General features: G+C 40.6%; 1 protein-coding gene across 2 annotated transcripts in view; it reads right to left on the reverse strand.

The window, feature by feature from the left end:
• Window positions 1-3,823: 3,823 nt before the first annotated feature.
• PLPP4 (phospholipid phosphatase 4) overlaps window positions 3,824-27,259 on the reverse strand; it is a 63,670-nt gene continuing 40,234 nt past the window's right edge. For both annotated transcript variants that reach the window (XM_063339385.1, XM_063339384.1), the window contains 2 exons: window positions 12,473-12,643; window positions 3,824-6,868 (listed from right to left, as the gene is read on the reverse strand). In XM_063339385.1, the coding sequence (XP_063195455.1) occupies window positions 6,669-6,868; window positions 12,473-12,643 (371 nt within the window). In that variant the 3' untranslated portion in view covers window positions 3,824-6,668. The remainder of the gene's footprint in view (window positions 6,869-12,472; window positions 12,644-27,259) is intronic.

The following is a 27,259-nucleotide window of genomic DNA, read 5'->3' on the forward strand; positions in this document are numbered from 1 at the left end:
TTCCTTTCTGCGTGCCGGGCCCCGGAGAGCGGCAGCGCATTCCTTAACCCAGGAGGGGCCGGGAAACGCAGGGCCGACTCTTTCAGGTGGCAGCACCTGTGATCCTGTGAGCTACTTCCCTGCCGTTGATCGACGTGTGCAGATCCCTTACCGTCAGCCTATTTGTTTCATTTACACCCAGGCATGAAAGTTAACCCAAACAGTCGATCCTAAAGTAACTGCCGGCTGCTTTCCCTGAGCGTGGAAACAACAGTGGCAAATGTTGGGTCAAACCGTTCCAGTCTATGAATTAAATCTCTGCCCCAAAGAAGGGGTGTCTGTCGTGTGTGTCACGCTCATTAAAGCTGCGACTTCAGGAAAAGGCAGTTTGCAAACAGGAACAAGAGAATAGACAGCCAAACAACAGAGGCAGCCACTCGGAAGCCCTCTAACGCAGAGAGGATGGAAGAGGGAGAGGAGGGAGACAGACCCCATCCAGGAGAAGGCATCTGTAGATGTCAGCAAACACTTCTCCTCCCCTTCCCTTCATCAGTAGGGCAGCTGCTCTGGAGACGAAAAGAAGGGACCTGAAGGAGCTCAGAGGACATGGCAGGTGATTAAAAAGCACGGTTACGCCTGTGAACAAGAGGCCAAGTAAAAGGAAACTCTATATAAACATTGCAATAAAAAAACAGTCTCCTCGTGCCCAGCCCCGTCTACTCCTGGAAATAAACGTGTTTCAGACCACGTGAATTGAGTCTTCGTATCAAATGTTAAATTCTAGTAGGTCGACAGAATACCAGATGACAGCTGTAAAGCTGCCAGTGAAATTAAGAGCTTTTTTGGCGAACTAACAGAGAAACTCAGTCCAAAGGTTTAAGGTTTATAGAGCTGGCGGGATTGTTTTTTTATGCTTGACATTCTGCAATACTGAGGGACTGATCAAATGCATCCCTGTGTTGTTTTTATCAAGTCGAAGCACTGAGCGAGGATCTTCTATTTCATGCCCCATTCGTACCTTGCTACCCAGTTTGCGTAACAGGGACTACCCCCAAATGCCTCTCGATTTTCCCTATGGAAAGTTTTCCCAGAAGCTGGCAGCAAATTAGTAACAGGCAGATCTTTACTTCTGCAACTTCGGTGTACATCTATTGCAGCTCAGATGCCTTTAGGATCATTATCTGGGTTTAAACGTGATCCAAATCTGGTCTGAATGGACCGAATGATGGTTTCTTGGCTATCTCTGCCAGTTTAAGCAGAAATCCTATAGATCTCAGCCGATGTGCCAGTGTAAAAGGAATCTCAATTCACTTCAGCATATCAGGAATTATCCGCAGTCTTGCAATTTTAATTTTATACATTCTACACATGTTGAACAAGTTTTACCTTAATGGCAAAATGGTAATGTTTTGGCTCTGTTCAGAGCATGTTCCTGAGCAGGGAATGATTTGCCCACCTGCAGAACAGGAGTTCTCTATATAATAAACTGTATGGAACGGGGTGTATCCTATTGGAAACTTCTCATTTCGTTTTAGCCTCTTAGGGGAGCAATGTCCAAATTCTGCTTACCAGATGGGTATGGAGTGTACGCCAAGAGAGTAAATGAGATCACACACCTTATAGAGATGGGGAAGAGTAACGTGGAAAATGCCGATAGGTTATGCCTGTGGGTGTTAACCCACATTTAACAATATGGTCCTGCTTAGCAATTTTAAAATACGTTTTAAACTGTGGGAACAAACCCCTGGTGGATGCTTTAATTTTGTATTTAAAAGAGAGTAAACTCAATTAACTAATTTAGAACTATTTCTGATCTTTACATTGTGTCTAATCCCATAGCTATCCTGTTGTTTATATAATTTTATTCTTTTTGGACTTAATGCATATTAGCACGGCCTTGAACTTTATTTTAAGTCATTACCCTAAAGATTACCAATCCTACTGAACATGTAGGTACAAATAACATTTGATCAACATGAGATACTTTTGCTTTCTCTGTGTAAAACAGAATTTTGTTAATTTCGATTTATATGCTTAATTTTTTAATTTCATTTATACTGTTCTGAATTTTTCAAAGCGTTCTTAATGAAGGGAGCTGCCTATATGTATAATTGCCTTTCTAAAAGAATTGAGAAACACATTAGAGAAAAACACCGGGACATCTGGAGAGGACGCTTAAGACTCTTTGGTCAACAAGAATTCTGGAGAAAAATAACACGTGTTTAGTGTTTTCTCTTGCAAGAAAGAAATGATCTGTTACGAGCATGTATAGAATCAAGAACAGATGTTCACGCAGCTGTTGGACCTCTCTGTTCTCCGTTATACAGATGGACCCTGAAGGTGAAGCAATGGTATTTCAGGGTGGTGGATTTTCTCCTGCCCTATTGAAATGGTAACTGTGAGTCTCTAGACCCACCTTCCCAAGACAAATATTCAGGCACACAAGCCCTGAAACTTTACTTTGTTTAGAGCACACCCACAAGAGGATGCCTACCGCAATACGGTACGTATGTCTGGAAAGGAACTATAGGCTCTCCTCTCCCATGTTTAACTTGATGAGCGTTTACCGGAAGCAAGATGACAGTGACAGAAGACCGAAATCTCAAATTTTGCTTTGAAAAGAAGAGTATTATTGTGAAGTAACTCCACGCAGCACAGCAGGGTTGACGCTAGTGTAACAAAGAGCAGAATTTCTATTTTCTTTCCGTGAATTAACATAAATCTATCTAACTCTTCAACGCAGGACCCGTACTGTATTTGTCCCAGCCGTCACAGCACTACTGTAAGCTGTAACGCTGCCGAGCAGGTAATTCAGAAATTTTATAATCATTGTTACCTACTGTTTGTGGCAATTCTCAAGACATTCTGAACATCAAAAGCAACAGAAACACGTGTCCAGCCTTCTCAGTCCCGTCATCCCAACTTTGCTGTGTTCAAGACCTTTCCCCTTCCATTAGGTCAGAGCATCCCAACCGTCTTCTGACTCAGGGGGGATACGTTATCACAAAAAAAAACCACAATTGCTGACAAATTAGTTGCAGTATTTTGCTAATTATACTCCTAGAAATACAAGAGTCTGAGCAAAAACAGGGTGAAGGTTTTATTCCACCTCCTGGATGTGATGTGCTTAGCGACCCACAGCAGTTCCACTGAAGTCAATGGAATTTTACTACCATAAAACAAAAATAAGGTGTGTTTTTTATTTTTTAAATCCGAGGTACAGTATATTTTCGTTATGGAAAGAAAGAAGGAAAAAGATGGGTTTTTTCCATTAAGAAGAAGGAACTTGCTGTATGCATGGGGAAAGAACAGAGGGCCAAATCGGTCTAAATTGCACACAACAAAATCTGAGAATGAATCAGCATAAACGCTCCAGCTCTGTTCCTAACACATCGCCTGAGACACGCATTCACCGCGGGGGCGTTTTGCTGACAGGTTCACAATCTCACGCTTCTCTTGGTTTCAGGATCTTGCCGTTATGTTCTATTACATTTTTTTTTTATTCTTTTCTAGCCCAATCCCATTTGTTATTGGGGGACTCCTGGTATTATTTGAGATACGGAAGTTGACAGGTGAAAGGGGTCTGTTGCATTTTAGCCGGCTGAATATTTAAAAATTTCAACCTTGCAGACTTACACTGTGCTTTTTCTTGGATGAAAGTCAGCACGTTTTGGTTGAAGGAGGAAGGTGGTTCCATTTTACTGGAACTGCTGTTTATCAATAATGCAGCCCCATTAGAGCTCGGGGATTTTTTGTAATACCCCATGTGGTTTGCTAATGAAACTAACTTTGTAACTTTTATTCTTCTCAAAATAATGATAACACACAGATGTACAAACCCACATTCATGTGTTGTTTTATTGGTGCGTTACAACATTACATTTCCTTCACGTTGAGAAAGCATGAGATTAAAATACATTGATCCACAAAAATGCCTTCCTAGCTACACTGACTTTGCACTGGTAATTACAGCCCCCCCAGATCCCTCCACAAATTTCACTTCGTTAAGTCTTTCATAATTTTAATTACATTTTAATTAAAGCTTTTACATTGTCCATTTTATGATTTTCAATTTAATTAATCCCATTAAAATACGTTACTCGTTACTGCTTTGCAAAGTTCACCAATTACTCTTGCAACGTAAGTATTTATGCTGCATTACACTTCATATTCCAATCTTTTAACAGCCACTACTCATTTGAGGGCTGTATAAGCCTTCTCCATCCCAAAGAAGATAGCTTGTTTGTATCAAAAGCCATTAAAATACTGGGAATGTGTACAGCACAGTGAGGAGGCCCCACTCATCTTTGAGAATAAGCCAGATCTATATAAAAACATGCAAAATGCTCTATGCATCAGTATTAAACTTCTAATTTTGATTTAAGATTTTTTCTTTTTTTAACATTTGCATATAACCTGGAAGACTAGGGTTCCTGCTGAAAGAAAAAGCTAATGGTTAATCCCTATACAATGTGAAGACACGATACCCTTACTCCAGGGCTTTCATTAATCCTCCCGTATGAAGTAATAGAAAATGATATCCCTGCTACAGAATTCTGTAGGATGGTTTAAAAACTTTATAGAAAGATTAAGCCTCCATCAAACTGGGTGGATTTCTAGAATAAGATCTCAGTTACACTAGAGAAGCGTTCTGTCAAATCCAGTGCAAACACAACGCCGGGATAATTTTGCTTTGCTAATGCTAGTTTTGTGAACTAGCATATATACACCAGCAAAACCACTGTTATGTTTGGGTAACTGTCTCTATTCTAGAGCTCAGAATAATGGTAACTGTCAGTAAAAAAATCCTCCCTCTAACTGACGCAGTCAAACTGGTGTCAGTTTTAGAAGCGATCAGGCCTAATTTCTACAGAACCCTCCTGGGTTCATGCCTATTACATTCTGTTTCTTAATGCTATTTCCTATTTATAGTTATTTCCAAATATCACATAAGTTTTTATACAGTATGGTTTCATCCTCTTACATGCAATTATTACATTTGTTTTAGAAGGGATTCCAATTTACTTGCTTTCTATAAAAATTCAAGTGTTGTCAATCAGGAAGTAGCTCTTCGCAAAAAAAAAATCTACAAAGCTTACCTTTGAGAAAAGTAAATGACGAGCCTTACGTAAAGACATCGGGCCGTTTGAATCACAAAATGCCTACAAGGCCTATACATAATTCCAACAGGAACACCTAAATTATAATTATGGCAGCAGTCTCCTCCAGTCTAAAGCACCGTAATAATGGTCGTTGATCAATGCTATCTCGGTCGCTGTAACCAGCAGCTCCGGCTAAGAAATGTTCAACCGCCAAGGTGTGGTCGGGAACATTTGCCTGCATTTTCACAGGGTATCTAAGAAAAAAAAAATTCTGGAAGCTGACGTTTTGCCATCCAAAGGTACATCGTTTCACAGGAATGTGATGTATACTGCATAGTGCATACCTAACAAAACAGGATCCTACCAACAATAAATTAACTAAAGTCATACACGTAGTAAACTTCTCCATACCAACAGTGTTTTGATTCAGGTGAGTTTCAATCCAGGTACCAAGCCAACCTTCGCAAACACCATGCTCAAGAACATGATGAGCTGAAAATGTGGAATGGGTCTAGCGGAAAATTGTCTCCAGCATTCCTCTGGATATGTTGCAGTGCTGGAGACCACCACAAGCATTCATGGTTGTGCGCCCAAAGTCACAAAGGAAAATCTTTGCATTTCTTTAGATCACCAATGCTGCAGTGAGTCACTACACAAGAATGAACATGGCACACCGAGATTCACAGAAAACACTGTGTTTCTTTATCCTCAAAGTTTCAGGATTTTTTAAAATTTGTTTTAAAGACTTCAGCTTGTTGAATGTCCCGGGTGTTCTTTTTCATTTTGTTTTGACGGTAATAACTGCAAGAGCTCTCAAAAAATTGCTAATGATGTAATACCAAGTTTCTAATCCATCCTATGAACATAGATGTTATTGCAAGCTGATAATTTTAACAGCGTGGAATTTCTTGAATGTCAGCATCATCCTGTGGAACTACTAATGCACAAGGCTTGGCTCTTACCCTTACCCATTCGTACCTTTAGGTTGCTTGATCATTAGTAGCTCAGAATAACCTTGTCAAAAGTTGACAATTAATACAAAGTTCTACCAGCACGTGGAGATTTTTATGTTAGAAGGCAACAAGATAAACATAAGGATGATGCCCAACTTACCAAATTATATAAAGAAATGGCTGGCCGCAACAGATGCTGAACATCTGATGAGAAGTGCTGTGTGTAGTCATCACCCATCAAAATCAATGAGTGCTGAAGACGACCAGAACTTTCTAGGAGACACTCAGTACTTCAGAAAATCTGTTTCCAGATCTACTATATCCTCAACCGCATCTTAAAATTACTCTCTTAACCATTGTCTGTGTGGGGTTGGTTTCATTAACGTTCTTTCCCCTTCCCTCAAGCAATCTATCTGTTTGCAGTAGACCGAAAACAGATAATTCAGTAAGTCAACATGAACGGAAAATTTTAAAGTATGCTGATATTATGGCATTAAAAATAAAATAATAATTTTTCTTTATAAAAAGGAAAGAAACAAACGAAAAAACACAGACAGTAAGAAACACTGCGTTAAGAGACCAGTTTGGAGGAAATGTGAGAAGGCTAAAAGTTCATTCTGCACATTTCTTAGAGTCATACAGGACCTTCAGTTATTCCCTCTAGAGGCAGGCCAGTAGCATTATCTGCTGTAGGTCTCTCTTCTTTCTTCACAGAGTTCTGATCTAGCAGGCTGACGTAAGATTTATGACAAGCTGTATTACCCAAAGGAGGGTAGTGCTGTCTGTAGCAAATATAAGCAAAAATGAGGCCAATGATCCCTCCAACGAAAGCATCTAGAGAAGAAAAGCGACAAAATCAGAAGTTTGTTAGCATGGAAAGGACAGCCAGTAGTGACAACTGTTAATAAAAATGACCTGGAAGTGCTTCATCCAGAAAATGTGAACCTCAAATTTTCATATAGAATTTGGAGCCGAATACCACAATCACGTAGAACACAAATAAATCAGTATTTGGGGGGGACAGCTTCAACATTTTGCATACCAAAAATGTTGGGTATGTTTCAGGGCTAGCTATGTTTCAGGAGATGAACAAGGGAACTAGAATGGCTTCCATGAGGCATTAAACATTCACGATGTTCCACCGTTCCACTGTTGACCAGCCTTTCGAGGTAGGCAACCCACATGTCTTCTTTCAGTTTGCCATGATTTACAATGACCACCACCAGATTTTCTATTTATGAACAACACAGTTGAACTATGCTGTTCACAGCATCCAGAGCTCTCCCGCTGACTGGTACCTCAAACTATTGCACTGCCTACGGTCTGCTCCTCGTCTCCGCCTACATACCCCCAGGGAAGGTGCCAGCTAAAACGCCAGATCTACTTTTGACTGGTTTGTATTCCAGAAGGCAGTCTCCAATGCAGACTGGGAGCAGGTAGGATGTAGGATGGAAAATTATCTTCCTTCAGGAAGTGAGGCATTGTAGCTACAACACTTCATTTCACTTGCAGCTCCTGGAAGGCCCCGGGGAAAGATAGCTCTCAAGAACAAGTTCAACCTGGGTGAAGTCTTCTTAAAAGCACCTGAAAGGTCAAAGGCTAAGCATGCCTGTAACTGATGTAATCCTTTTTTAGTATCTTTCTTCGATGCTATTTACTATCCCATACTCCTACCAGAAAACAAAAGATAAAATAAAATAAGGACATGGAATGAGATATTTGCAGCTCGCACACACGGGCAATTTTAAGTTTTCCATCCGAATCGCATAGCACCTGCAGGGCAAGAGGATTTGTCCTGTTGTCAGGTTCTCCGGGCTTCCTGCTAATATACTCGCCTGATCTTGTGTTTCGTTTTCAAGCAACCAGAGCAAAACTTCACCGAAAACACACACTGGCCTGGAAAGCCTCAGATTTGAACACAAACAATAACGAAAGTGAGACAAAAGGCACTGGCTAGAATATGGCTCGACACCGTGTTTTATTGTAACAGGGCTTACTAAGCGCCGTACCATCTGTGTATACCTGTGTTTCTCTATTTTACTTAGAGTTACAAAGAAACCGCAGTGTAAAAGCAAATTGTTGAGTTTAGTGACAAAGAGGTGTTAATCAATACAAATTATTTTTGTCTCAAATAGTTAAATACGGATTAAATGCCCTAGTTTGTCAGTCTGGTCTATATTAGGACAAAGGGCACGTCGTTCAATTTTCAGCGGGTAAATATATGGCTTTTAATCATTGGAGGAGTGAGATTCTGAAGAGCCTTTTCACAGGCATATCTAGGGCAAGAAAACATGAAAAATTTAAGATTGAGATGGATAAATTTAAGAAATGTGATTACAAGTCACAGTTGTCTGTTGAAGAAGAGGACTAGACTGGTGATCTAGAGGATCCCTTCTCATCCTACCTTCTCTTCTTACACGCAAAAGGACATCACAAATCTATCACAAGCAAATGCAATAGAGAATCAAGTAAGATTTTAAAAGGTGATTGTGCGTACGCAGTATTTGCAAGCAGACAGAAGCTTATTCTACCCACGCTGGCAGCTGACTCATTTTGTAAAGTATTCAGTTATTGTGACAAGATTCATTTTCTATAAACCTGGCTGCAATTCTCAGATTACCCTCCTTTAACAGCGGTTGGTTGAACCCTGTTCCAGATGCCTTTTTATTTTGCTTAACAATGAGGTCAAGGCTAGGATTACTAGTTTTAATTATGGAGAAACACCAGATTTCTGCCAGTCCTCTACAAGCTCCCCAGTATTTCAAGACTTGCTGAAAACTTGCCGAAATAATTTCTTTCAAAACACTTGCATGCAACTCTGGGCCTCAGATTGGGCACCACAGTAATACAAATTCACTACAGGACTTATGCCAAAGATTTCCAGCTTACTGACCTTGACTGGGGGTACTGAGGCAGCTATTTTGACTCTTGATTTTGAAGACAACAATTATGTGTTTTGTTTGAGCTCATGGTAGCCACAGCTTTTTATTTTCTTTCTTTTTTTTTTTTTTCCCCTTTACTCAGAAAGGAAAAAGAGTATTCTTTCAGTCTCGGTATTTATCTTTACTTTTCTCCTAAAATTTCCACTTACTTCATGAGTAAATTAACATTTTTCAGAGTTATAAGCCTACACAGACATCTAGGGACTTAAAAGCAGTCAGCACGTTCACGATTCATAGGGAAATATCCTAATATTCACCAATACCAACGCTGAGAACTTGAACACTACGTTTGCCAGCCAAACTGAAGGGAGCTCGTAAAGTACTTATAATATTAACGTTCTGAGACCACTCAATGGCTTTTTAATGTAAGGATACTCCACTCCATCTTTAACCTACAGTATGCTCAGTCTTGGACATCACATCGATGGTCCTTGTTCATTCCCCACAGCATAGTTAAGACTCTATCACAAAGCCACTAGAAGTAATTTAACACAATCGGTTGACTCTGATGGACATAAAAGATGAGGCCTGAGCCTCTGTGCTGTATATTACGGAGTGAACTAGTCTCTCCCTTGAGAATGCGGTTCTTTCAGGTAAAAGCATCGGCCACCTGCAGGATAATGCCTGCCAGCCCTGTTCTTAGCTTGGGAAGAGCTGAGCTTTCAGCTCCATCTCCTTAAACTTCAAAGACAAAAACATGAGTGGTTGTAATGGACAGAGTCACAGCCCCTTGGGTGTAGTTTTCTTCTATCATATATGAAATACACCATAATAATCTGCTTTGTGGCTCATGTTTCAGTACATAAGTAATTCTTACTCTTGGCAAGAGACAGTACAAACTGCAAACGTGTTCAAAACTTGAGAGTAAACCCGTGCGCTCCCATTGGTGTTCATTCACACTCCCCTCTCTCTAAGAGGGAGATCAAACCAGCCAAGTGTCACACGTTGAGCATGAGATTCGTAACTCCGCCGTCTGTCCTGCCTGCCAGCCCGGCCAGGCACACACCCCACCTTCAGCAGCTTTGTGCGGGAGGCTCTCTCCGACGCCAGAGTGTCGGTGAGCAAAGACGAGTAATGAGCCCTGTAACAAGACAAGGAACTCTGCAGGAAACCAGGAGACTCCTTAAAGAACATGTCAAGGCTAATGGTTGGTGATTAAGCAGCTATGGGAGAACAGAATGCTGCACATAAAAAACAGAGCAAGAAAAAGCACGGACGAGTCTTGCTCTAGTGTGCTGACTGTAGTACGAGGTAAGGAACGCTCAGTGGGACAGAGATATGCTGTACTTAATTGAAACTATGTAGAGGAACCAACACAATGATATGTCTTAGAAAACGTAAACAATATGCAACCGGTATGAAGCAGGTAATTGAAAGGAGCGCTCAGGACCTTGAGGGGAGTATAATTCGCAAGGCCAGCAGTACCATACCAGCAATACCACATACAGCCAAGATGACCTACATAACAGTATTAGAAATACCAAGTCTGGTATTTCTGATAGGAATATGGGGATAAATAGAGAAGTAGTAATTACAGGCTGTAATAACGTAAGGACTATCCTTACATTAAAAAGCCATTGAGTGGTCTCAGAACGTTAATATTACAATCACTGAGGAGGAGACGTGAGTGGAGAAAGGCATGTACAAAGGCGATGAGAAAGAGGGTCAAGAAATGGTAAAAGAAATAATGGATGGTAGGATTTTCTGACAGTGGAAGCGTAGATGCTGACGGACAGTCATAAACTGATCTGTGGATGCTGGAGGGAAGCCATGTGGACAACACGCCAGGCTCTTTACCAGGTCCGTGTCTGACAGTCTCAGTGTGGGAGGGTAAGGTGTGGTATAACTCCAACTTAATAGAATGAAGTCATAGAATTGTAACTTAGTAAAATAAATGTGTAATTAATAAATAGCATAGCCTTCGTATCAGTTACATCTCACGCCTGAACTTTAAAGGACTGAGACAACAGCCTTCCTGTGACAGATGCATCTGGTCTGACTGGTGTCGCACTCCAGAAGCGCCTACTGTGAGGGAAGAGAGGATGCTGTGGCATAGCCCCGAAGCTATGAAGGTCAGTGCTAGTTAATTCAACATCACTAAGAAACCTCCTGAAAGGTATCTGCTCTAGTTACATTGTAGTATAACAACGCCTCATTTACACCAGAATGCTCACACAATATGAAGATCCAAAGTTTCCACTAGAAACAGTAAGTATTAAATGAAAAAGACATTAGGATTAAGCATCCTTCAGACTGTCGATGCTTCACTTAAGAATATCCCCTGTTGTTCATGATATGAAGACTTTGAAGGGTGCAGGTTCATCCAAGAGCAGACATTTTATACAACTCGCCCACATACCAAACGCTGCTGTTAAAAGAGTCTTAGGAGCCATCTCCCCTTCTGTCCATAACTGTCGTTCCCTCACAAAGGTAAGGCTTAAGATTGGGCGGCATGTTTCTTTAGCTTTTGGATATACTTTATGATCAAGAAAGACACTGTGCGCTGCTACAATGACCTACTCATCCATATCGAATAATTCAGCACTTATTAGCAGTTACAAATTAATGAATAAGCATTGTTACCACAGGTATGGTACCATACTGAATGCATCACGCTAACATCCAGTCGGTACAACAAAATCTTAGCATTGAAATATTTGCAGCCCAAAGCTATGGAAAATAATTTTTAATAGGATATAATAAGACAATGAAACATTTATCTTCCTTAAGTAGGACCCGACTTTGGAAAGTATGGAATTGACACCACGGGAGCAATTACAACCTTGGCCAAAAAAATTAAGAGAACAGAAAACATCAAACTTTGCAGCAAGGTTTCCAGTGTGGGCAGAATCTGTAACAACCTCTCCTGCGTAGCTTCGTATGCAATGTCTCTATACTTCTCCAGGAGGGGCCACGAAGCCACCTCATGCCCAATATACTTTGATTTGAATGAAAAACTGTATGACATCGCGTGCATCAAATGACCAGAATGTAGACAAATGACCGAGGGCATCTTTGCAATGACTAGCTACGCACAGATGCTTCAGTCTAGTCTAATGCACATGCGACCACAGATTAGCAATCACTCACGTATCCAACAGGTACCTAGCAGGCACCTGGAAAAGCAGTGGGCAAGGACCGAGCCACACAACAAAGCTACTCTGATGGGCCAGATCCGGCCTACAGCTGGATCCATCCACCCCGGCTATGGCACTGATGTACATTTGTAAAAAACGATGTTGTAAAAAACCCACTGATGTAGATTTGTCTATAAATATGATGACGTACGTTGCGTCTACAAAAATACAGGACAGTAAAGGGCCCCTGCAGTATTTTCAGACATTGAAACCCTCAACATCAATCCAGGAGCAAGGAGAATCTATAGCCTACTATCGTGTTGTGACTCATGCAATTTAATGGAAAAAAGAAAAAAAATCAAAGAAATACAAGGCTTATAAAAAAAAGTAGGAAAAAAAAAGGTATCTGTATAGCTCACCTTGCCAGTGATGTTTGTAATCACACATACGCGACAGGGCAATCATCATGGCGCAGTAGAGCGGGAGAATTGCTGCACAAAGCCGCCAGCTCTTCCCCCGGCCGTTTTCCGTGAAGCAGTGTAACTTTCCCGCTAAGTAGAAGGTGGTAAAGCCAAGGCCTGAAAATGCAACTGATAAAGAAAAACACAGAATTACAGTATTCTGTCACCAACACTGCGATACTATTCCTTGAGATCCTTTAAGATCTGACAGCAAGATCCTTCTACTGCAGAGAAGTCTTGGACTTTCTCCGGTGATATTAGGAGCCAAGGTAAGTTGTGAAGACCTAATATGCAAAAAATTGAGGGAGTTTCATAATTTGAATGGTGATTCCTGTGTAACCATATAAATGATGCTGTTATAACTTAGTATTTTAAAGGGACGTGGCAAATTGCCTAGGTACAGAGCTTTTCCATGTTTGGTTTGTTGTTTGGTTGTTTTTTTTTTTAAATAAAGCAATCATGATCAGACTTTAAAAAAAAAAAAAAAACAGTACTTTGGGGGCTGAATGGGAAAAGGTAGTCTCCCACAAGATCCATGACGTACGTTTGCTCTTCACGGCAGTGGTGTTACCTACCTGCAAGCAATCAGGCAGGTAAACACTGCAAAGCAAATCCACTTCCTTCTCACAGATACTCAGCTTTCACATATCTGACATGTCTGCCAATACTGCGGCACCTCTAGGCATTCATCTATCCCATAGCAACTGAATTTATTTTTTTTTTCTTTCCCCTTCAGCAATTTACCTTTTTCCTCCGGGGGAACCATCAGCTGCGGCAAGAATCCCTGATTTTATTTGCACATTAAATTAAACGTTTAGGCAAATTTTTAACTTGAGTCACAAAAGCTCTTTCATGCTTAACCTTCAGCATGTCTTTCCTGATATTAGACCTATTCTAAAAAGTTAAAGTTCGAAGCACAAAAGGGTTTAGTCAGTTTGTATTGCAATTGAATTACATTTAAACGATATTTTTAGGTTCCATTAACCTGTTTCTATAGAACATGCTCAACCAGCAGTGACGACAGAACTCAGGCACCAAGTTTCTGTACTAAACTTCTTTCCCCTGGCAGCTGGTCACTTTCCAGAGAGATGCTGGATGGATAATTTTTTTTTTTTTTTAAATGTGCATTTTTAAAAATATTTAATTTTTTTTTTTTTTTTTTTTTTGCTGTAGGAAAATTAGTGCTGTGGCTGAACAGGTAGCTCTTCTATTTTCTCCACAAATGCCATACTCAGTTTTGCTCCTGACTGCAGAGATCAAAATAGAATATAAGCATGTAAAGCACAGACAGCAGAACTATAAATATTTATCCAAACATTTGAACTCCTTTTTCTGACTGCCTTTATACTTTTCGTCTTTGTAATATCTAAGTACCTAAAAATCTAAATATAAGAGGTAATGTGCCATATTCATAATACAAAATCCTGTTCTGACTCTGCTATCAGTGAACTTAATGGTGAAATGACCATCAGTGCTGGGTCAGACGCATCTTTTTTCTGATCTCCTGCTGGAGATTTTCCAACGCCCTTCTCCTCACGTTCCCAAAGGCTAGATGTGACAAAGTAATTACTTTGTGCTCTGCTGATAAATCTATGGGATGGTCAATTTTAGCCGACGGTACAATGGAGTGGTTTTATAAGTTCACACTACACGGCTGTTTGAATGCAATTACGGACAATCTGCATTTCATCTTCAAACACACAAATCTTTAGATGTGGCAGAGCAGGACAGACTGCTGATCAGTCATCAAACCAGTACACCAAATATATTCTTTCCTAGGAGCTTTTTCAACCAGCGCTGATTCTGTACTTGTCAGAAGACAGCGGGAGGAAAACTTTAAAGCATAACAAACAATCCTGCATAAATAAAAGACTTCTTGCAGACTGGGTTACCTCCTTGTGTACAGACCTTTGAGAGTCATATAAACTCACTTTGCCTTTCAGACTACCTACAGGATATGAAGAAATCATTTCTTCTGACATTTCTATGTCAGTCCTGAATTTATTTTTTCTAAGAGCAGCATGTCTTACACAGAAACAGGCTGTGAGATCGTAGTCAGAGCACCAGGCTATAACCACCATGGGAGAAAAAGAACAATAAAAATCAATCTATGATCCTGAGAACATATTTCAGAAAGTTTGAATACCCTCCCTCCCTTTTCAAACATCCTCTCCAACTCTTAGCACTCGGCGTAGACTGACACGGTTAAAACAAAAATAAACATTTCTTCTTCTTCTTTCCAGTGTAGCCTTTCTCTTCTGCCTCTCACGTTTGCTAGATTAGCCACTGGAACATGACAAAAGACAACACTGCTCTCTCTTGTGCTCTTCCTCTTGCACTAGATTATTTTTGTGGCATTGTCTTTTGTATCAAAGATCTGCGGCTCTTCATAGGGTTTTTCTTTTTGATGGCTAACAACACACATTCACCTCTGTGTGAGCGGACGTAGGGTTGTCCATTCTGCAGACGTTCAGAACTGGAAACGCGTATAAACACGCCTGATACTGCAAGGACAGGACTCGTCCGCATCCTTCCATCTTCCAGTTGAGTAACTGGGGTGAGCAAAACTAAATCTGTCTTGGATATTCAGTATCAACTGCAATCGTGGAATGAGTACTTTCAAATACTTCCTCTCAAAAATTAGGTTTATATTCCTATTTCTATTTTCCATCCCAGGTTATTATTCTCCAGATCTTTAAGAGTAGATAAACTGAAATCTGAAGACAGTATTTCCAGGCAGAAGCGTCAAGCACTTTGTGGCTTCATTTTCAGGGAATCTACAACACCTAGCAATTTAGAGGGCTTAAAGAAATATTGCCCAAACCGTAGCGTGGCTGTTCAGCTCACACAGACGTGCGTCAGGATTACTAGTGTTTGTCAGGCAATTCAAACGTGTGATGGAGAGCAGCAGCAGATTTAGCTAAACGGGCTTTAGAGCAAACCTTGGGATATTCTTAAAATATTTCCCCAGAATTTGGTTTTTTTTTTCAGGATCTGCCACATTTCCAGAAAGAGGGGCTCACGAATGACTATGGAAGTTCAGCAGGAGTTATACTTGCGCTAGACACAAAGGCAGATTTTGCCTTAGCTGGCTGATGTGTTCCTCTAAACTAAAGGTCAGGAAGAAAAGAGACTCGCAAACACTCCTCCAGGGGAACTCATGCCCAACGGAAGATGGAAAAGTAATATAACGATGTGGCTATGAAACTAATATTCTGCACACAGCTTTACAGTGCAATGCTGTCAGACTGACTTCCCTTACCCTGGGGCATGCACATCCAGAAATTGCTGTTTGACCCAATGGTTCCACTGTGTGCAGAGTCAGCAGCAAAGAACGTGGAATTAACAGCTGAACGCTCTGGGCTGTGGGAGTATCCATTGTAAAGGTGACTATATATTCCAAGACAACTCAATTGCCGGACACTGAGCCATTGACCACTGCCCTCTGGATGCGTCCTCCATGTAGGCAACTTGGCTTGATGGCTGTATTTTGAAGATGTTGTCAGTCAACAACATTAAGAAAAACAATTCACTCCTCAAGAATCCTGGGCGTGATATTTACACTGAAGAACTGGTCAATCAGTAGAATATATTTGAGCAAATTGTTTTTCTGCACCAGCTAGAGTCAATAGCTCACTGTATCACAAAGAAGATGCAAACACACACATGCCCTAACGTATTACGTACTGCCTAAACGTTATAATAAAAGACAACGGGTTCCAAAGAATCAGCAAAGCAATGCTCCTCATCTACACAAATGCTCCCGCTAAGTTGGTTTCTTCCCCTGTAAGAATTAATACTCTGTTTATATAAAGAAGGCAAGGAGTAACATAACATACCAACCAGCCCTCTTCGGAGACACGGACACAAACGAAAATAAGAAAATCAATCTGATTTAGTTTAAACCAATGTTAACTCCAGAGAGATGCTGATGCAAGTTCCAGACAGAAATATTTAATTCATTTTAAGCGTCAGAAGAGGAGAAAGGAATGAACTGAACACACAATATAAAGAAACGCCATTTTAATCAATTGGTGTAGCTAAATCAAGTCCTGACGCTACAAACTGCTGAACACAGGAAAACCTCCCCTGAGACAATGGCACCTGTTCTGTCAGGGCTTGATAAAACGCTGTAGATTTTTCTGAACGTATTGAAAGACATAAAATGGAATATTTGCCTTGCAGCCGCGACAAGGTTACCATTATTCCAAGTGCTGTGCAATCACAGGGAGAGGACGCTGCCCCACAAAGCTCAGCAACTGAAGACGCAAAGGCAGAGGGGGCAAGGCGAAGCGCGGAGAGAAGCGGGATTTGCTCAGCCAAGGATGAAACCTGGCTCCCGGAGAGAGTCGGGGTCTGTGCCCTACCCAGAGGGTTGTGCTGCCTTGCTTTTCTCCCGCTGCCTTCTGAAAGCTGTTACTGAACTGTTCTCTTTAAATAAGGCAGCTATGCTTTCTCAAGGAATTATCGGAGGTGAAGGGAACTTTGGAATGGAAAGGGAAAATTTACGCCTGACAGGAATAGGTGCTAAGAGCTAACTTAAAGGGGATAAAAGACTTGAAATGAGAGGGAAACACATCAGGCGATATTTGATTTGTCCCCTTATTGTTTACTTCCATTTCCTGGATCTGCTGATAGCATCAGATAATTGGTTTAGGGCCAACGGGGCTATTTAAACACCAGTAAAAATCCTGGACTTTTGTACCTGTGTAAAAGGTGCATTTGTACCTTTCTGAACAGATTCTGAAGAGAGCTGAGATTCATAGTGTCTGTTACTCATGTTTTCAGTTTCTTTAAAGGAATCACTGGAATTCTCATGTATTATGTTTTTGCCGTATTTACATGGTTTTATTTCAAACTATTATCTACAAAGAATCTTTAATAATGCATATGCACCTTCCAGATAATATTAACGGTACCTAGATAGTCTCTCAGTCATGAATAAACATCAGTTTGTGAAAAATTAAATCCATTTCCATTCCTTTTTATACCTGTTCTAGCTGTTCTGCTTTCTCATAACGTAGACCTGCTGGTTACGTAGACCTGCCTGTCAAAGGTGTCTAATTGATTTTGTTTGCAACCCGGCTATAAACCGTGCGGAGACTGTATTGCAAGCTCTGTCACATACAACCCACGCCGCGAGGGCAAGCAGGTTGTCTCTCTCTCCTCATCCAAATGAATTCCCTATTCCCATTCTCAGAATGAGACTTTTGAATACCAGTCACACATGAGGCAGATCAACTTGAAGTCACCGCTTCAAGTCGGTCCAGCTCACAAAACGTACTGGGCTTTTTCTGGCTGCTTATTTTGCTCGCTGAATAAGGACTATTCAAAAGTTCACAGAGTTGGCAGCCCAAAGGGACCAGCTGAACTTCTCATCTGACCTCCTATATATCACACCACTAAGTATGATGCAGTTAGCCCCAGAATGTGAGTTTGGATAAAATATCATTTTCAGAGAAATAATCTGAAGACAGAGGAAGACAATTATCTCGGATGCAAGAGCACTTGTAACACCAATCACTTGGTGAAGTTCTTTCTTACAAAACCACGATCAAATTGCAAACCACCATCATGACAAGCCATCTTCATCTGAGGACCCGATTCAAAAAACCGCTTATAATAGGAAGAGAAATATAAACACCGCTACGTAGGCAAAAGATCAGTAAGGCTTTCCAACAGCCTGCCTACGAGAAGTGCTGCTCCCGCTTCAAAATAATCAAGTACATGCAGAATTGATGCAAACACTCTGCTACAAGCACCTATTGAGGTATAAGTGAAAGGAAGTACCGGAGTATGTTTATGTACTCTTACAGCAGTGACACAAGCAAAATACTTCATACAAAAGCCCGAAAACCTGGTATGCCTTCTGCCCACGGAGTTCACGTACTGAACTCTCATCCTGCAATTGATGAAAGGGTGCCGAACCTCGTCACCGTGCAAAACCTTGAGGGGATAATGGCACTCCGTAAAGGTACCAGGTCCAAGCCTTGCAGATCTGACGAATGAGCAACCAGTAGAGGGTAGAAAATGGAAGAGTCAAAAAAGCCCAATTGAACAGGTTTTCAGAACTAGCTGGATAGCTGTAGACTTCTCTGTGAAGATGAGAAAGTGGTGCTTTGACCTTCACATCCTAATGGTTTGGGAATTACCAATTTAAGAGGGTGCCTATCATCTTGTTTTGTGTAGGTGGGGTATCTGGAATTGCTGTTGGAAGGTACATTTTAAAACTATACCATAATGGTACGTGAAGCACGTCAAAAAACAGCTTCCTCTTGGGTATTATCATTAGTGGAATAAATAACTCTACATTAGACTCAATCTTTCAGTTTGTTTCTATCACCTTCTTTAAAAAAAAAAAAAAAAATCACAGAGGAAATAAACACTATGAGAGCATCTAGAGACAGAGCAGACCCCATCCTGACTTCTGATTCTCTCCAGACAGGAGATCTAGGTGGGTTTAAAAACCTATCCGTACGAACCAAACCGATTACCAAGCTGAAATGCATGAAGTGAGAAACGGTGAACAAGAATCTGATCTAAAGCGCCCCAAATAAATTATTCATTAAATATGTAATTTGCTTTTGTGGGTGTTTTCTGGAAATTAAACTACCCCATGAGGATCTTCAGCTTCTCATGTTTTAATGGATGCTTTGCTAAAGAAGCAATACATGTCTTCCTCACACTAAGCGGTTTTTGAGCTGAAGAAAAAATCCTCGACTTATTTAAGTGGCAACAAATTATGAAACTGCAAAACAACTATTCAAAGGGCCTATGTAACAACCAGAGAAAACGATCCATCTCTTTGTCTGTAATGCTTTATACTCGCAGTGTTTACTGTATATTTTCCAAATGCAAACACATGCTATTCATCACTGGGATTGCACAGCAGCCTACTGCAATTTTAGCTGGGGCTACTGGTGAATGTCTTCAGTTTCCCACTGTTCAAAGACTGAAATATTTATCTCTCCCAAAGGAAAAAGTATGATACCAAATGGCTGCATAAATTTTAATCCTGAAATTCAATTGAAAGAGGATTTTATAGGAGTACAATTCCCAGAGAACGTCTTGAGCTTATTATCACAAGCAAAATATTTTTTTTTTTTTTTTTCAAGTGGGACAGTCAATCACCTCCCCTTTGGCTTAGCTTTATTAATTTCTTTTCACAAAGAATGACAGTTCAGCAGAAGCAACATGAAAAGCACATCACAAAATACAAATGTATGCAGGACTTGGGAAACAAAAAAGATATATCAGAGACAGAGACATGTTAGAACAAAAATAAACCTATATTATCTGAAAAGCAAGTAACTAGAGTATTAGCTATTAGGTTGTTTTTGCAGGACTGTCAACAGTGAATTCTCATAAACCCTTTTTTTTTTTCCCTGACATTTTATTTTCATGCACCTTTCAAGATACCTCATGACACCTGAAGTGGTCTCAGGGTGCATCTCACCGCTACCAAAAAAATGAGAACTAAGTTCCGATTTCTTCAGTTACTGATGCCAATTACAAAAAGTCATAAAAGTGAACCTGTTCCATAGCCTGCTTTGCCATTTCTGTTGTCAGAAACCTTGACGAAACCTTCTTTCTCTGAGAACACGGTAAAGACAAGCCTAAAAGGGTTGTTGGAATTACTGGAGAGCAGGGGCCAGCACTCTTGCGCTAATCAAAGCAGCCTTAGCATGAATATAAGCTACAAGAGACTGTCTTGTAAACTCAGCCCTAATCTTACAGCTGTATCGCATAGAAAGATCTTTCTCTGCCAGGTACGTTTTTTACTCTTTACTCATTACCAAGATCTCCATGCTTCTCAAATCCACTTGGTGTAATTAGGTCCAACTAATGAACTTGTATCAGATTTAAACCTAGGACAGATCAGGATGCAGCCGGTCCCTGAACACACCCGTGATGGTGCTGCTCTAGTGCGGTCCCAGGCTAGTGCGCCCTTCTCCTTACAGGCATCAGGGATACCAAGCATTGACTGCATTTTTTTGGTTAGATCAGATATGCATCCCTTTATGAAATTAAGAAACTATACCTCTAGTTTCTAGAGGAAAAACATTGTTAAAACTGAGATAAGCGTTGCGAGGTTAATTCAAACAGGTCAATAGTAATTAAACAGCTGCCATCCTGTCAATTATCAATAACCAGAGAATAAACTTTTCTACCTGCTTGACCTTAGCATAAATACAGTATCTAGCCATAAGCTCTAGAACACCAGCTCTCCAACCCTAATTATTTCCAGTTCAACACTGGAATATACCAAGTCCCACACAGCGGATCAGGGTAACTTCTTGCTGCCTGTTTGTCCATACATACACCATCAGCAGTATCCTTGATAGCGGATCACATTCCGCTCAACTACTTGTCCTCCCATTTCATGCCAAGCATTTCTATCAATCTCACAAGGACGTGCATTTAATTTAAAATTTCTTTGAAGTGAACTGGCACAAGCATACAGATTAGCATGTAACATACAGTTAGAAGACATTTTGAAGAATATCTTGATGGGCAGAAACTCTTTACAGTGGAGGATCAGAATGCTTCTGTCAAACACAGGACGCAGCATGGTAGGCAGTGCCAAGGAGTTTGCTGGATTATACCAGTGTTAGCACTGCCTGCAAATAATCCCCCTAAATACTTCAAAAAGACACTACGGAAACCCCAAGACTATGCACAGCTACGGCAGTAAGGGTTTTATAGATGACCTCTGCTTCTCTTTTCATGCTGTGAGACCCAGCAGGACCAGGAAAAGGTTATTTATTCCTGCTACAACACAAAGCGCAAAACAATGAAGCCTGATCTACCCACCATTTGCAAGATGAATTTATCATTGGGGGTTTTATGTAAAGAAAAAGAGTTTGGGGGGAAAAAAAGGCAAGTGATCTGAAGCCTTTTTCAACCACACTTTCAGTAGCAAAGTGAACCGGGACACCAGGAGGCGAATGGCTGCAGGGACACATTATACCAGCACCGAATTCAATGCTGGGCTCCAAACTTGTAAAAAATTCTCTTGAGAGAAACTTTTAAATAACTCTCTTGAGAAAATCAGGGACTGGAAAGCCGGTATCTTCACTTCTCATTCTAGATCCTCTGAAGACAGCAAAAATAAAGTTGTCCATTCTGGAGTACAGAGTAGAACTGGGATTAATCTCTTTAATCAGGGAGAGAAAAGGAGCAAATATATTACCGTATACTACTGATAAAAAATTAAATTATTATATTAAAGGCTACAGTGTAAAAAACAATGCATAGAACACGGTTGCTAGATAGGATAAATACCAACGAGGAACCACTATTTTACACCGATCTGATATCACGTATTAAAAACCCACATTTTTTTTAAATGCAGGAAAAAAAGAAAGTCTTTTGGAGGTATGCTGGAGACGTATACATAATGTGAACCTCAAACAGACTAGCGGGAGTTGAATTATTATTAGAGCTGGAAAAGTAAACTTTAAGGAGTTCATCTCACAAGCTCCTCATGAATTCAAACTTTGTTATTGAGTACCGAGAGGGAAATAAGTCAGAGGAGAGGTAAATGCATTAAACACAACCATTCCTGAGTATACTTACAGTTTGAATTAAGAAGCCAATAAAACCCACAGGAGATTTTTTTTTTCCTTGCACATCTAAGAAATCCATTACTTATTTCCCTGGATTCTTCTTTAAGAGGATGAATTATTTCAGAGAGACACTGCCATACAGCTGTTAATTAAGAGATTTATCTCGAAAATAGGGGAGTAGCAGCAATTACTGCCAAAAACCTGTGGCTTGTAGCTCATCTGTTACTTAAAATGTTCGCTTTCAACTGAAGGAAATATGATTATCCTCCATGAAATTGCTAGCTAAAGATAATTAACGGTTCAAATTTAGATACCCAACTATAATTACATGTACTGCAGTAATATTTTATATAAATTATCATAGGATAGCAAACAATTCTATTGAAATTCAGTAACTTCTTCACTCTGAAGCACATAAATCATTTTAATTTTTCAAACAAATGAATGGCTTTTAAAATATAAAAATCTTTTCATTTTTATAACTGACTAATTTCAATTATTCAGCGAGAAAGGGGAGGAGGAGCTAGTTGTCCTTTCACTCTAAAGACATAATATTTTCCAGTCTCCTTTTTTCCTTTTAGTGACACAGCAAGACACACCACAAATACTACATTCATTTAATTAGCGCTTCATCAAGCAAGTCTGGTGCGAGCATGAACCGCGTAATCAGCTTTGATACCATCAGGGAAGGCAGCTCCTCGGGAGTAATACAACGGCAATGCACTATACAGTGACAAACAACACCGAGTGGAACAGTTAACTGTGCGGATACGAGAAAATAAAATATTCACCAATCGGTCAGTCAACAGCAAAGGCACTATTTCTTTTAAGAACTGTAGTAGTAGTCCTTTCCTGTCGAAGATGACGACTCACACCGAGGAGACTCCTAGTCTGACTGTCAGAGGCTTTATAACTGTTTTAGAGAAGGAAAAAAACCTCAAGAGATTTCTCTCCTTCCCCCAAAACAAAGCAGTGGACTGGGCAGAAAACTAATTTAAGAGTAATCTTGCGAAGGCTGTCTGCTCAAAGAAGCAGAGTTTAGCTAGGAGGAACGGGACACATCCAAACCAACGCAGACACTGGTGTGGGAACCCGTTATCGAGACTGTCGTTGCTAGAGATAAAAAGGCATTTCCAAAGAATGCCATCTAACCTTTTTAGTATCAGAATGAAGGCCAGACCCATGAATAAGCACATCCGAATTATACTCCTGCTCCTCATATTTAACTCCTACCCATTACCTACCCTACTGCCAGGGCCATTCTCTGGATACAGGAATACTCTCTTTTTCATTTAGACTCCGGCCTCCTTGCCACACTAACCGATGCCAGAAAGTGATACGCTATTCTATTGCTTGATAACATAAACCTTTTTTAACCCTTCCCTTTACACTTTCTTGTTATTTACAGCAACTACTAGTTCCATTTTTTCTAGACAGAATCTTGCTGTATTCACCCACACAAACTTACTGACTTCAAAGAATGATGAAGGAAGGCAGCCAGAGCAGAGCAGAGAATATTTTCCGTTGGAAGGGACCTACAATGACCATTTTGTCCAACTGCCTGACCGCTTCAGGGCTGACCAAAAGTTCAAGCCAATTATTAAGGGCATTGTCCAAATGCCTCTTAAACGCTGCCAGGCTCAGGGCAGCGACCACCTCTCTAGGAAGCCTGCTCCAGCATTTCCAGAATTTGACCCCCCTCTCAGCAAAGAAATGCTTCCTAATGTCCAGTCTAGACCTCCACTGGCGCAGCTTTGAACCATTCCCACGTGTCCTATCACTGGATACCAGGGAGAAGAGATCAGCAAAGAAGCCAGGCTAATACAATGAAGAATAAAAATGGCTAATCATGCGATAGAGAAGTTGTTGCATCACTGAGCACCCCCTCCCCGGTTCAAACCACATTTAGTCCCAAGTGTCTGTGGTAATGCCACTATACCAAAAACACCTGGTCAACCATTCTGATTTCTACTCTCTGATTAATTCCCTCAGTAAAATCATCCATTTTTCCTGCCTCCCTCCTGCCCTGCAAGAGATTTATTTTTTGTAAAAAAAGACCTCCTATGCTATTATCCACCAGCAGTTCCATCCATGAGTCCAACCTACATTGCCTTCCAACGTGATCAGAATCTTCCAAAACAATCATTTTTCCAAAATTTTCTGGTTGTTTAAACAGAACGTAGGGACCCCAGACAGAGAGACTTCTAAAACCATTGTCTTAGTTCAGATTGAAACAAGCAAAAACTAAAAGTCTCCAGAGAAAATCACCAGATAAATCAGTTGATTGCAACAAAGGATTGGTAGTTTTAAAAATATTTCGCACAAACTTTTTTGTGTAGGTTTTGTTGGTTAAAACACTGACTTCATTATTTGCTCAGTCCTCTGCAGAAGGGAGGGAAAACCAAAATTACCTACTTACTTATCTGTAATAGCTGGTGCTTTCTACATAGAACTGACAGTAATAGCAAAATCCAAATGAGGCTTTCTGCAGATGTTCTGCACTTTTCTCTTTCTGGCATAAATAATATGCTTGATTTCCTGCATTTATCTCACAGCTTTTATCTCAAGAGACTTTTAATATCCCCTTGTTTTTTCAAGAGACCTAAATTAATGTTTTCAGAAATCTTTATGACCGAGATTTCTGCAATTTGATAAATCAGTCAGCCACCTGTAAAGAAAGGTGCCTAGCATTTTAACTTTATAATTCAATTTCAAAGGGTTTATTGATTATTTTTTAATTATTTTTTTTTCCTTACAGCAGAATCGTAGTTGATACTCTTGTTTTTACTGAAATAATTGTGGATTGACTCAGGGTTATTTGTATTAGAAGAACATGTACTTACGTGAGTCAGCTCTATCACTCTTGCAGCTCAAAAGGGGTTTGAGTCAACCAGTATCGTTTAGAGACTGATCACAACTAGCTCTCGTAGAGGGGAAGACACACACCCCAACTCAAGAAGCTGACCACCCTGTAGACAGACTTAAAATCCCCATGGAAACAGAATGGTTGGGTTAATTCAAGTAGCTCCGGTCTAGGCAGAATGCTCTCATACATATTCTGGTTTATTCTTATCGTGGGCTCCAAGACCACACTGTGATGTAAAACACAGTGCTACAAGAGGGAACTGTCATAACACTGCCTTCAACAGCGTACGCCTGATCAGAATGAAAATGCTGCCACAGAAGCTCTTACCCTTAGCCTCTACAAACCCAGAAAATTACCCTATCAAGATTAAGAGCAAGGTCTGCTTCTAGCAGTCATTCCTGATTGAACCTAATCAACATGTCTCACAGCTGATGGGATGGGGGCCAAATTCACCACTATCAGCTTCCAGTTCTCGAAATAGGAATTCTGCCTAGACCTACGATTCTCTATTCTCCTTTTTGCGGAGGAGGATGAAGGGATATCCTTCATAAGACCAGGGTTCGACCTGAAATTAAATTAGAACTGAGGAAAGGAAAACATTTACGCAGCGAATACAATGATCGTGCAACCAAGCCGTGGTTTCGCTTGGTCTATTTATCCGCTCCTCATATCCAGGGCAGTAGCTAAGCTTCTCTTACCTTCCAAGTGCTGCCTGAAACAGCCCACTGTTGAGCTTATCTACCTTAAAGAAAACTCCACACTGAAGGATATATTACCAAGGAAGATCTAAAAACACAACTGTTTTAGAAACATCTCTACATTTGGTTTGTTCTCACAGAGAAACGCTACACAAAACCATACCAAATGGTTTTCAGAGCGTGATGTCAGGGCTACGCTGCAATGGCCAAATCAAGGAATCTCAATATCTGCCAGCGAAGACTTCTTTCTTCAAGATGGTCAGAAATTGCTGTGCCAGCCTCCTCTGTCTGAGCCGAGTTGATAGCCATCCGTTTTCAAATTAGGCTTGAGCTTTCTGACCCGTTTTGCTCCAGAGAAGAGCTGTCATCGCAGTTCACAGATGAAAATTGATCTTTAGATCTCTAGTGTAACTCAAAGCCCTTTTAACTGAAAAGACCAGTCTGAAGAACAATGGTCTTAGCTTTACATACAGCTAAAGTCCACAATATCACAATGAAGTCTTCTGCAGGCTGTTAAACCAAGCATATAATCTTATGTTGCGAATGCTACCTGAAAAGTTAAAGTTAAGCAAGAGAAAAGGGAGAATTAGACAAAAAGGTAATTAAGCTTCTCCTCTGCACAGATGAAAGCAAACTGAATGGCCATAATAATCAAGAAACAGCAACAGCTGCTGGGAAAACTGTCTTACTGGAGCTAAACTCAGAACCTTACTCATACTTCCAGCTCACTTTTTAACTTCAGCTCTCCAGCACTTGAGGAAGAGCCACACTGACTTACAGAGTCATTCATTCTATTCCTCATTAATGACCCAGGATGATTCCATGCTACTCCCCTCTGAAGTCTCGCTCTACTCTTGAGTTCCCTGCATGATGTGGTCTCCAGATTAGGAAAAGCAAAATAAATAAAAAGCCTCCCCATGCCCCTCTTCAGCATCCTATGCGAATCACAAATTACAGTGGACTGCAAGTCAGCAAACCATAGCCCCAACATCAAGAAAGCAACACGCTCATCTGGTACCATTTCGGATTTTTCATGCAGTCCTTGGTATCACCAAAAAAATACGTTACCATGAAGAATCACATTACTTTCAGCTTTTCTTCAAGAAGGTCTGCTGAATTTTGCTAGACGGCAGAGAGATGTAACACCTCATGCTTCCGTTCTTTTAGCCATTTTAATGAAAAAGGCTGGGTGCTAGTGGGAAGCAAAGACCTCTTACGCGGCTTGGAAGCAGGCCTGCTGTTTGCAGAGACACTGATGGAGAGATAAGGACATGCCCTTTCACCTCAAGTTTGGTATATTATCAGACGGGTCAGCATTAAGTGGTAAGCATTGACAAAGATGAATAGCATACTTGCATAGCTATATCTTTTCATAAAGAAAATAGGCGGGTAAACAGCTACCTTTTTAACCCGATAATACGAATTATAGCTGCTTGATAAATTGGCACCTGAGCCAGTTTATACTCAAAATCTTGACAGCTTGTGGAAATTCTTCCTGGAAAAGGGGGGAGCACAGACATTCAGCGTTCACCGTCTCTGTTCTGGGTAAGGGAACTCTCTCCTGAGTTCTGCCTCTACAGCTGTGCGTGACGCCAGTCCTGGACCAGAGGGG

The sequence above is a fragment of the Chroicocephalus ridibundus genome, chromosome 6 (genome assembly GCF_963924245.1).
Source record: "Chroicocephalus ridibundus chromosome 6, bChrRid1.1, whole genome shotgun sequence".
Lineage (NCBI taxonomy): Eukaryota > Metazoa > Chordata > Aves > Charadriiformes > Laridae > Chroicocephalus > Chroicocephalus ridibundus.